Raw genomic sequence first — 12,857 nt, 5'->3', positions numbered from 1 at the left:
AGGTTTACAAAATGATTTACTTAATTATCTTATTTGATTCTCACAACTACTCTAGGAGGTAGATGCCATTTTTAATCCCATTTTAGAGATGAGAAAATGAGAGTTCAAGTGACTTGTCCAGGGTCATTTAGCCATGGAGTATCTAAGAGAAGATTTGAACCCAGGTCTTCATGACTCAGTCCTATATTTTATCCACTATTCATTGTGTGTAAAGCACTCCTTAAAGACTAGTTAAAAGCAAATGGTTAAATAATCTCCCAAGGAGTAAGCAATCTACTCTGAGAGATTATTTGTTCTATATGACCAGAGATTTTCCAGAATTCTGGGGTTTTCCTGGGCTGAAGACATGCTTGGCTGGTTAGTTTGGAGTCTGATCAAATTCTATGCCCCATTCTGTATATTTTGATCTGTTCCTTAGAGACTCGGGTATCATGCTGGTAGATGATGACTTTATTTTTTAAATATTTTTTATTTATTTTGCTAAATATTTCCCAATTAATTTTTTTAATTAATATTCATTAAAAAAAGGCAAGCAACTTCAGTAATGACTTTAAACCTTCAGTTTACACAGAAACTAATAATCTCCACAAGATTAACCCTGAATCAGCATTGATGGATGCTTTTCTATCAACTATTTGTTTATCTTGAATTACTAAAGCTACCACATGTTGCTTCTATCTTCTTCTGCAAGAGAAATAACACCATTCCAAAGATCATGGCATCATAGCCATTCCATTTCACAGTCTTTTCAGTGCTTAGCTTTCCCTTCAATTATTTTTAAAGTGCAATTGGTTGTAATCACCCTGACAGCATCTGAGCTGGACAAGGTTGATTATAATTCAGCGCTGTCTAAATGAATTTGCTATTTGTAACAAAAATAGTCATTTATGTCAATAGAGAAAATATCCAATTGATTTCCTCTCACTAACCAGTTTCTAAGATTGCCTTTGTATTAATGTGGGGAAATCACTCTCAGGAGGAAAGGACAACCATTGGACAGTTAGAAATAGTGTGACATGGTAGTCCAGATACGAGACGTGTGATCCTTTAATGAGTTGAAAAGCAAAAGATCTTGACAGATATCTAGATCAGCAACCTTCTCTCTTTCTCAGAAAGCCAGTTTGGAATGGGGAAGTGCCACTCAGAGTTTCTCTTTGGGGCTGCCAATAGAAATTTTCTGAACTCTTGAAAAATGAAAGTCCGCCAGCTCTGCAACAGCTTTCCCCTTAGCTCCTGTTTCTGCAATCAATGGAAAATGCAATAGGCCACTAACTGTTCCCTGCAGCCCAACATGAGTGCCAGTGCCATAAACCACATTGCCCTAGATCCTGGGCAGTTCTAGAGCTATATCCAGCTGTCTCGCCCCCATCTTCCTGTGGAATACAGGGATCTACTTTAATCTGCCACTTTTCTGTAGCACTACACTCTAAGGACATGGCTTTCGGGAAATTTATGATCTTCCATCTGCCTTAGTTTCCTCATCTGTAAAAGGAGATTTTTTGATTGGGAGCTTCCCTTCCAGATCAAGATTCACAATCCAAAGGATCCAAATGAATATACAGTACTTGTGCTCAAGAGGGGCAATTGTGATAAAAACCCAAAACTCCTCAAACAAAAAGTTCCCTTAAATTCCAGGACCTCAGTTAATGTCATCAACTCAAGAACTATACTTTGGTAAGACTTCAGAAGTCCAATCAATGCATTGAACTGAGGACAGAGTATGCTAAACATTATCAATAAACATTGATTAACTACCTACATGTACCAGGTACTGTGCTGACAAACAGTGCTTACCTCCTGACAGAGGTGATGGACTCAAGATGAAGAATAAAACATGGCTTTGGCAGGTCACTAGGGGATTTTGTTTTACTTGTCTATGGATATTTGACACAAGTGTTTAATTATTCTTTATTTTTAGTGATGGGGTGGTGGAGAGAGGGAGAGAAACAAATATTTGTTAATTAAAAATAAATTTAAAATCAATTAGCCTTCCCTTCTAATTGCTCTTTCTTTGTACCAATCTAATCAGTTCTCCACACAACCACTGAAATGGTTTTCCTAAAGTTATTTTGCAAAATTATTTTCCCTTTCTCACCCAATAAACTTCAATGACTCCCTATTGCTTTTATGTTGAAGAATGATATCCTCTTTTTAATCTTTAAAGCTTTTTATGACCTAGCCCCACACTACCTTTTCATACCTAGAATACAGCTCTCCTTCTCATCTTTTAGACTATGTCCAAAGCACATATTAAAAGCGACTTTCTCCATGCAGCCTCTTCTGATCCACTTCCTCATCCTCCCCTCCGCAATTACCTTACACTTATTTTGTGCATACTTCCATCTGTCCTTGGTTTTACTCTCCCTATTTTTAATCCCCTCGGCAGAATGTAAGCCTCTGGAAGGCAGGAGCTGCTTCTTTTTTGTCTCCAAGTCTTCAGAGTCTATGCAGCAGCTAAGTGGCTCAATGGATAGAGTGTGGGTCTGGGAGTCAGGGGGACCTGAGTTCAAATCTAACCTTGGACACTAGTTATTTAGCCTGGGCAAGTCACAACTCTATTCATTTCAGTTTCCTCATCTGTAAAATGATCTGAAGAAGGAAAGAGAAAACTACTCCAATATCTTTATGAAAAAAAAACCCAAATGGGGTCATGAAGAGTCAGCCACAACTGAACAACAAGAACTACAGAGCCCAGCAGGTGCCTGGCCCACAGAACTTAGATGTTGTTTAACATTACTGGAATCGCTTCTCTCTCTATTTGATTTCAGTATCAAAAAACAAGAAAAGATCATTTTAGTCCAACTCATTCATTTTACAAATGAGGTCAGTCACAAAACTTAGAGGTGCAGAACAATTCTAATGAGCCCCCAGAACAGAATCTGGATAGAATTTTGGAAGGCTTTTCTCCAAAAGGATACTCTGCTGCATCTTTCCTCATCATTTCCAGATCGTCCCAGCCATTTCCACATCATTATTTCCAGTCATTTTTAGAACTTGCCAGCTACTTCTAGACTTTCTCAGCTTTTTCTACGCCTTCCCAGTCATTTGCACACCTTGCCTTCTTTTCCTCCACTCTAGTCATCTTTCTTGGGATCCTCCCATCAGAACCATATTAACTCTTCCCTGCATCTGTGGGCTGTCAGAGGTGAAGTTTTGACTTTAATTGCCTGAAACCAGATTTCTATATCACTTCCTGGCCATGTCATTGTTTGCATCACCCTACACTCTTTCTAGTTCTCCTTCAAAGCTTATCTTCTCCCCTCAAAATGTAATCTCCTTAAAAGTGGAACCTATGTTTGTGTATTTATATCCTCAGTGGCTGGCACATAGTAAGTATCCAAATAAAAATATATTATTCTTTCATATTTATCTATTGATTCATTCATAGACAGCATGGAGAGACTTTCAAAACCAATTAGTCCCATTCTATAGGTGAAACTATTATGGATCAAAAAAAAAAGAAATTACTTTTCTAAAGTCACACATAATAGAGGATGGTAGGGCTAGGACCAGAACCTGGGTTTTCTGGATCTTCTCCTGGTGTTTTTGCTTTGGAACATTCTGCCCCTTAAAAAACTGCTTTCCCAAGAAGGCTGCCTTCCATCCCCAGATTTGTATAGCTCTCTGAAAAGCAGGTTGCACCAAGCACCCAAGACCCACTTTGAATCTTACTTAAAATCTATAACTGGTGTCAGAAACCCAATACACTGTTATTATCTTAGAGAGGACCTAGTAGTATACCAAACCTTTCCAGGAATATTTTGCCTCAACTGGACAGAAAGGGGAGGAGGGGGACAGAGAGACAGAGAGTGGGAGGGGGTCTAAGGATTCTATATCCTCATCTCCATCTCGTACAACCTTTTTTTCCTTCAAATCTCAGCATCAGTCATTTAAATTACTTAAAATTTACTTAAAATACTTTCCTAATCTCCATCAAACTACTAACACTTTTCTCCCCAAATTACTTTGTATCCATTTTGTACATAGTTATATGTTTGTATATCATCTTTCCTAGCTAGATTGTAAACTCCTCAAAGGAAAAGATAGTTCTATTCCTATCTCAGTAATAGGAATAATTTCTGGCAAACAGCAGGTGCTTAAAGAATGCTTCTTAGTTAATTGATTTAGAAGTGCTATTTTACACTCCTCTCAGAATGCTACATTTTAAAGAAATCATTCTTTTATATGTATTTTCAGAGTGATGTTTTCCCCATCTTATAAGTGTACCTTTTTTAAAAAATGGATGTTTTTTTTTTCCTTCCCTTCTCCTATCTTTGATTTCTCAAGGGCTCTTTTTTGCATCTCCAGTTCTCACATAGCATTCGATGCCCCACGATATCTTTTTATTTGCCGATTTCATTATTGTCTCATCCAGTTCTAGGGAACACTCACATGGTGCTTATGCCAACAGCTGTTCAAACTCTGTTCATGCTCTTGTACTTTATTCCTCCCGCTATCTCAGGGGAAGCTTGTCAAACCAGACTCACAGAATCCTTGCAAAGCAATCACAGAAGAGCAGAAAGAACCTCCGAGGTCAGTGTGCCCAACCCCCTCCCCAAAGCATGCAAGTCTCCTGACAAATAGCCATCTGAAAAGTTCCTGTCATTGAGACAACCACAGTAGAATAAACTTTTTAATTGGTTGCAGAGCTAGATAATAACAAAGTTGAAGCCACAACTTGTGTAAGCCTCAAGACCTCACTGAGTCATATTAGCTCTCCTGTCTCTCTGCCAGATCAATTAAAAAAAAGAAAAATGTTTAAAACATAAAACTTATTAAATTCTATGAGTGAAATGAGAGCAACAAAAACAAGACATGGCAGAATGGACCTTGGCCAGAGAACAAACAAAATAGTTACATAAATGGATTTGCTACCTACTACCATATGTTTCCCACAATCCCATTATGGTAAAGTAGAAAGAGAACTGGGCTTGGAGTCAGAAAAGGCATGGGGATGGATCCTGTCTCAGATACTGACTGGCTACATTGGGCTTCATTTCCCTGAGCTTTGGTTTTTTTTATTTGTAAAAAGGGGTTAATCAAGGGATATCACCTTGCTGATAAAGGTCTGGTCTGTATGGTCAAAGTTATGGTTTTCCCAGCAGCAATGTATGACCATGACAGTTGGACTCTAAGGAAAGCTGAGTGCTGCATAATCAATGCTTTTGAATTCTAGTACTGGAGATTTTTGAGTCCCTTGAAAAGCAAGGAGATCAAATTAGTCAATACTTAAAGAAATTCATTCAGACTATTTATTAGTCAAAAAACTAAAGCTAAAGCTTAAATACTTTGGCCACATAATAAGAAGATGAGAATCTTTGGAAAAGACTAATATTGGGGAAAATTGAAAGCAAAAGGAAAAGGAGACAGCAGAGAATGAGATGGCTAGATAGTGTCATGGAAGTAATGAACATGAACTTGGGTGGACTTCAAAAAATAGTGGGGAATAGAAAGGATTGTGGAAAGTTAGAGTCCGTGGGGTCCCATAGAGTTGAACAAGACTGAACAACAACACTACTACCAATGGTACCTATTTCATAAAGTTGTTTTAAAGACTTAGTAAAAGACTTAGTAAAAGTTTTAAAGACTTAGTTCTTACCTTGCCCAAAAAAACTCTTAACCTTATTATCTCCCAAAGAACAGATGAGTAGTATGAACATCAGAATGAACAGGGTTCAAGAGAAGAAAGAATTCTGCAATTTGTGAGATTTTTCCTGAGCTGGAAGTGACATTCCTCTTAAAAACTTTCATGACATTTTTCTGAGAGCAAAAATGCATGTCTATAATAAATGCAGAAGAGGTCTAGCAACCCAATAAAATTCAATCCAGAAATTATTAATAGCCTAGGATAGAAAAAGGGAAATGGATATAGTCACAGTCAGCCTGGAGTTTATAATTAAATTGAGCTTATCATGTAAAAGCTTATTGGGAACTCTGGTGCTCTGGCTATTGCATCCCTACCATTTTATCAGCTATAGGAGGAAAAGTTGGAGGATTGACCTGTGTACCTATATCATCTGTGAAAACCAGCAAATAAGGTTCAATTCATACAGAAGAGTGCCTTGAGAAGAAATGATGAAGTTATTTAAGCTCTGGTTGCCCCTTTTCCAGAGTAAGTCAAACAGCAATTTCATTTTATATTCCACTCACAAATGTTATTAGAGCAGCACAGTGATTTAAAAGGAATTGATTTTTCTTTTCAGCATCATTATCAAAAAGGGGGTAGGAATAAAAAAAATAAAAATAAAAATCTGCTGTATCAAGCCAGTGAAAGCACAAAGATTGATTATGAATATAATCACTGGAGAAAGAAAATGATGAGCAATGAAGCTCCAAGAACTGTTGGAGTAAATAGGCAAATGTGCATGCTGGAAACAGTTCTCTAAATAGGAAGAGCATATAGCAAAGAGCATGAATTTCTCACATTTTCAGGGGCTCACGGAAGGAAATAGATTTGTTTAGTTAGAATTCTGTTAGAAACCCCAAACATCATAGGTTACAGAGCTTCAGATAAAAAGCATCCCAGGGACTATTGAGCCCAACCAGTCCAATAATGACCTGAGAATCCCTCCTAAAACATAATCAACAAACGGTCAACCAGCCTGGACATGAAGACTACCAATGAGGGGGCACCCCATTGCACTACAAATAGCTCCATTCATTAGGATGTTTTTCTTTATCCCTTAAACCTGACTATCTACAATTTCCACATATCACTGATAATTGAGCCTCTGAAGCAAAGGGAAAAAAGCTCAATCCCTCTTCCATATGACATTTCTTCAAATACTCCCATCTCATCTCTCAAAAATCTTCTCTTCTGAGGATTAAAACTCTTTTTTTTTCAAATAATCCTTATATAGCATGATTTTAAGGTCCTCTGCCATCTTGGGTGCCTTGTTTTAGAAACTCTCCAGCCTATCAATGCCCTTCTTAAAAGATAACACATAGAAATGAACATAACACTACTCCATATGTGTTAGAACTGAGAGAGTTTAATATGATTCTCACTCCTTGGTCCTGAACACCATACCTTCAATGCAATTTAAGATTTTATGAGCTAGAACCTAAGTAAAGAGTATACATCAATAATGGAACAGCTGAAAAAATTGTGGAATATGGATGTCATGGAATACTACATGTGAAAAGAAATTTTTAAAGGGATGGTTTCATTACTTCACATATGAACTAATGTAATTGCTTGCTGATGCCTCAAGTCTGTTTCCTCTCTATTCATCCTCCCTTAAACTATCAAAGTGATCTTCCTGAGGAGCAGAACTAACCATGTCATTCTCTCTATTCAAAAACCTATTCAATTAAATCAGTCACTAAACACTTAGTAAGCCGCTAATGTGCTGATCACTGGAGATACAAAAAGAGGCAAATGATGATCCCTGCCCTCAGAGGGTTTACAATCTAATGGGAGAGAAACAAATATTTATAAAATGAGTTATATTTGAGATAAATAGGAAATCATTAAAAGAGAGAAGACACTTGAATTAAGAGAGGTTAGGGAAGGCTTCATGTAGAAGGTGACTCCTCATTATCTCTAGGATCAACTCTATATTCCTGTGTGAAATTTAAAGTTCTTTATAACCTGGTCCCCTCTTCCTTGAATTCTGTAATCTCGTGACACTGGCCCCCTTGAAGTTCTATATACAAAGTTCTCCATTTCCAGGCACCAGGCATTTTCCCTGGCTTGTCCCTCGATACCTGTAAAGCTCTCCCTTCTGTCTCTGCCTCCTTGCTTGTCTGACTTCCTTCAAGACTCAGCTAAAATCCCACTTTTTGCAAGAATCCTTTCTGATCCTTTGTAATAGCAACACAGGCATCAAATGAACATATGCTGAATTCAACTGAAATGAAATGAATCAGTAAAAGGAATCCTTGCAATGTTATGTGGAGAAGGTGGTGACTCTTTTCCTTGCAAGAGCATTGGGATGGTTACACTGGGGAGTGGGAGGAAGAGAAGAACGTGCAAATATTCATGCTTGCATACACACACTCCCTCTCCCTCTCCTTCTTCCTTGTTCCCTCCTCCTTCCTCCCCCTCTCTCCCTTCCTCCCTCTGTCTTTGTCTCTCTCTGTGTCTCTGTCTCTCTATCTCCCTCTGTCTGTTTCTCTCCCTCACTTCCTTCCTTCCTCTTTCCCTCTACTACCCCCTCCTTCCCTCCTTCTCTCTGTCTCTGTGTGTGTGTATCTGTGTATATATGTGTCTCTCTCTCTTTATCTATCTCTCTCTCTCTGTCTCTGTGTGTCTTGTGTGTCTCTGATTCTGTCTCTCTGTCTGTCTCTGTCTCTTGTCAATGTGGCTCTCAGAAATCTGTAGGTTAATAAGCACAGCAGCAAGTGAGATTGTCAGCACATTACCAACAGTTTTCATATACGCCTCTTGAATTGGCTCTTTTATTGGCCTCTGATTTCTTGGTAAAAGTGGGAATTTCTCTCTAAAATTCCCCAACTTGTAAACCTAATTAAGTCCCACTTTACATTCCCAGAGCAAACTCCGAAAACACAGACTCTACACTATGTTCAAGAATCTGGTACGTTGTGCATTTATTCAAATAACAAGAAAAAGGAATGTTGTGAGAGCCCCCTACCCGTCCTCAACCCTCTTTCCCTGCTGCTCAAAATTTGCAATAGCCAGGGACCATTCCATACAGTCCTGACTCCATGTTATTTGAATTGTGAAAGTATGAAACAGAAAAATTGTTCTTCTCCAGCTTCCCCTGTGAATTGCCTTCATCCTTAGATGTAACCCCCCTCAGGTTAGGCAGGGGGTGGTGGAAAGCATCCTAAGATCACAGCTTAGAGCTGGAAGAGAACTTAGAGGTCATTTATAAAGCCCCAAGATCCCTTACAAGTTAAGTATGCCTGTGAATATACAGCTAATTAATGTGAGAAGCAGAATTTGAATCCATGTCTTCCTATCACCAACACACTATGTCTACTTTGCTGTTCAAGGCTCTGATATTTACCCTCTTCACAAACTTGGATAAATCAGACTCTGATTATTTCCCAAAACTGGATTCTCTTTCTCTTCCCTTCCACTTACTGACTGACATCTTTTACTGAAAACCTTCCTCAGCTCCTCTCAATTCTAGCGCCTTCCCTTTGTTAATTACTTCCAATTTATCCCATCTATGATTTTATCTGTACATATTTATTTTCTACTTTTCTTGGCCAAATTATGTTCCTATGCCCCTTCAGAAACAACTCTTCTTAATTCTTACTTTTTCTAAGTAAACACATTGGTAGAGCTAAGCAGTTCTATGGAAATTGGGATCATCCGTTGCTTTTTCCCACTTCCAATGTCATTTCCATCTAGGAATTGGTATAAATCAATTATTTGTTCAAGTTATGTCTATGCCATGCTTGGAAATGGATACCATGAACCATACTATGCAAAAGATATCCTGTATACAGGCCATAATCTTGTTTCCCTAACAGACTCCTCCTGATTCAATCCAAAAAATTATACATGTATTCATGGATATCCAAGCAACAGAAATTAACCCACATTGGTAAGATTCTAAAATAAGTAGTCAGGATACGTTTCCCCCTCCTTTGACATTTGCTACCCAAAGGATCTGATGATATTCTTTTCTATTATTATTTTCCTATGTTGTGGAAATGCTTGTTTTATTACATAAATTTTAAATAATTTTAAAAAATTTTAATGTAAAAGCAAACAACAGGAAACTTATTTACCTGTAAATCCAGGTAAGCAGATACAGGTGCCATTCAGACTTTCACTGTCACAGGTCCCACCATTCAGGCAACTGATGTTAGCACAGGGATCTTTGTACAATTCACAATGTGTTCCTGAGAACAAAGACAAGAAACAGTGTCACTCATGGAAAGGTAGGGTTAGGCTAAATCTATATCATCTAAGAAAGTGAAAATCTTCAACAGATTGTATGCTGGCAATGGATGGATGAACTACAGCTGGTCTTGTATCTCGTATCCTGCTGGCTATCCTACTAAGAGACAAGGACAAAGAGAGCAGAGTCCGACCACAGCACAAACCTTTCCCAGGTATAAAAACCTGGGAAACAACAGAATTTTGAAGATAACAGACATATAAGTAAATTTAGCAGCCAGTCATACTTCCTTTTACAACCTCAGTTCTCAGAGAGCTTTAAAAGTAAGATTGATTCACTCTTTCTCCCCAGCAAATCAAACAAATTATACAAATCATGATGGAAATCAAAAGATCCTAAACTATTGGATTTAGAGCTGGAAGAGACTTTAGAGGCCATATATAGTCCAACTCATCTCATTTTCCAGATGGGGAAACTGAGGTCCAGATGCTAGTACTTGGTCAGCTGTTAGCTCATAATGACCCCAACCAAAATTAGGACAAATTTTGAAAGGAACCAGAAAGCTCAATAAACACTGAGCACACCAATGGAGAATTCCTCTCTCAACATGCTTTCCATGGTTAAAGGTCCTGTTGATAGTATATTAATTACAGCTGTTAGGAATGTCCAAGGTAAAAGATACATCAGGGATCTCGATCTCAAAGCAATATTAACAGCACAGATTTCTTTGGTGCTTTTCTAAGGGCTTCTCCACCTCTAATCCAAAAAATGATTTTATTAAAGTTGGTACTTATAAGCATTTTTGTCCTGATTTCAGAGATGGGGAACCTGAGGTCAAGTGATTTACTGAAGGTCACCAACTAGAGAACAAATGATCTGAGGTTTAAAGCCAAGGCTCCTGACCCCAGGTGTCCAAGATTCTTTCCACTACACTACATCCCCTCAAATAGAATCATAGAATCGCATATCTAGAATTGGAAGAGACCTTAAAGGTCATATAATCTAACTCCTTCAGATAAAGAAACTGAGATCTAGAGTAATTAAATGACCTGCCCAATTATATACAGGAAGCAAAAAACAAGACATAAATTTAAACCAAGGGCTCACAACTCTAAATTCAATCCTTTCCCCACCATACCACATGCCCTATATCAAGGGAATTTGCCAAACAGGCTAAAAAATTATAGATATGCATGGAATGGGAATATTATTGTCATAAAAAATGAACAAATAGCCAGCATCAACAGACCAGAATGTAGTAAACAGAACTAAGGGAACAATTTCGATAATGATATCATAAATAAAAATAATTTGAAAAGATTTTGGATTGGGATTAATGTAGTGCTAAAATATGAGTGCAGATGTCTCAAGATGAAACATGCTTCCCCTAGCTCTTCCTGCTAGAAAGGTGATGTTCTTAAAATGCAGAATGAGATATACCAAAAGGTTTATGTGGAAACTGACTTCACTGGATTATGTAGATTTGTTATGATGGTTTTGATTCTCTGGTATGCGTGTTTATGAATGTTTTATTTGCTGGAAATGTTCAACTGGGGGCAGCAGCAGCAGGAAAGAGACAATAAAAAAGGTTTGCAAAAATGAATCCACAAATAAGTTGATTTCTTTAAAAAAAAAAAAAATCAAGCCCTCTATAAAGAAGTGATGATATCTTTGAAGTGTTTTGTTCTTTTAAAAGAAAATCCTGAAACTCTATCAGAAAAAAAATGTATAAAAGTAACCTTTTACTCTGAAAACTAATTATGCAGCAAAACAGACAAGAGCGGAGAAAAATTCATTCACTGAGCCCTTCCCATGACCCTGAGGAAATGAACAAAAATGAGAAATTGTACTTTAATGCTACATTCACTTTTGCTCTTCTCATATCATTGCTTAAGTTCTATTGTGTAAGCTATCGCCACTCCCTATGATTCACTATTTAGTCATTGAAATTATCCTTGTTTTTGTTCATTTTTATTGCCCTTGGCAATGCAGATAAAAAGGGGAGGAAGCTATGGGAAGAAATAAAAACTCTATCTCTATGTATTATATATTTATGTGGTGCCTAGCAAGCATTTCAGGGCAAAGTTATTTTTTTAATCCCTCTTTGTCCCATATTCTCAAATCCAATTCATCATGGTATCCTGCCAAATTTCTCAGCAGAGTTTCTCAGATTGTGGCCTCCCTCATCCCTTTCGCAGCCCCACCCAAATCCTTGGCCTCCAGAGTCTCATTCTTGGATCACTTCAGCCACTTCCGAATTGCTCTTCCAGCTTCCACTTATAAGGGACACCTAGATTTCATTCATTCTTACAAAATACTGAATATTCATTTACATCAAAGATAAAATTAAGGAAACAATTAACATGTAAAAATTGCTTGCCTTTAAAAAATACTTTAATCTTTCCTCAGAATTTTCCCTGAGCCTCCAATGTAAATGACTAGATTTAAAATGAACCTTTGCTTTATTTTGTTCATCAAGTACTTAAGGCCAAAAGAATCCCAAGCCTTAGGTTGTTGGACTGTAATCAGTGGCAACAAGAAAAAATTAAAAGATCACTCAAATAAAACAGATAATTATGCCTCTGTCCAAGAAAATAAGATAATGCAAAATCCACAGATAATTCCCACACCAGAAGGACCTCTTCTAGGTCCAAAAGTCTAAGGTAATTTGGGATCTTGTCTCCATCCATGGGTATAAATTTATCAAGTGAAGCTAACAAGCAAATTCTAGACAAAATTTTGATATTCCTTCTTCTAAGAGACTAGTAAAGAAGTACCAATTGGTGGAAGTTTTAGGAAGACAAATTTCAGCTCAACGTGAAGACAAAAATTAGCCAACTGAAAATGGTCTCAGGGTAGTGAGATTCCAGTCATTGAAAGTGTTTGAGTCTATGAACCACTACATAGAATTCCCAATCCCTCTATTTATGTCCGCCTGCATTTTTGATTTCCTTCAGAGGCTAATTGTACACTATTTCAAAGTCCAATTCTTTTTGTAGAGCAAAATAACTGTTTGGATATATATACATATATTGT

General features: G+C 37.5%; 1 protein-coding gene across 1 annotated transcript in view; it reads right to left on the bottom strand.

Moving 5' to 3' along the window:
• The window catches only part of DNER (delta/notch like EGF repeat containing), a 326,206-nt gene that overhangs the window by 23,744 nt on the left and 289,605 nt on the right, over nucleotides 1-12,857 (bottom strand). Inside the window, exon 10 of the mRNA XM_031957886.1 lies at nucleotides 9,709-9,822. Coding sequence (XP_031813746.1) covers nucleotides 9,709-9,822 — 114 coding nt within the window. The remainder of the gene's footprint in view (nucleotides 1-9,708; nucleotides 9,823-12,857) is intronic.

Source organism: Sarcophilus harrisii, chromosome 3, assembly GCF_902635505.1.
Source record: "Sarcophilus harrisii chromosome 3, mSarHar1.11, whole genome shotgun sequence".
NCBI classification, from domain to species: Eukaryota; Metazoa; Chordata; class Mammalia; order Dasyuromorphia; family Dasyuridae; genus Sarcophilus; species Sarcophilus harrisii.
Note: the sequence above shows the minus strand (reverse complement) of the source record. Positions and strands in the feature narration are given on the sequence as shown.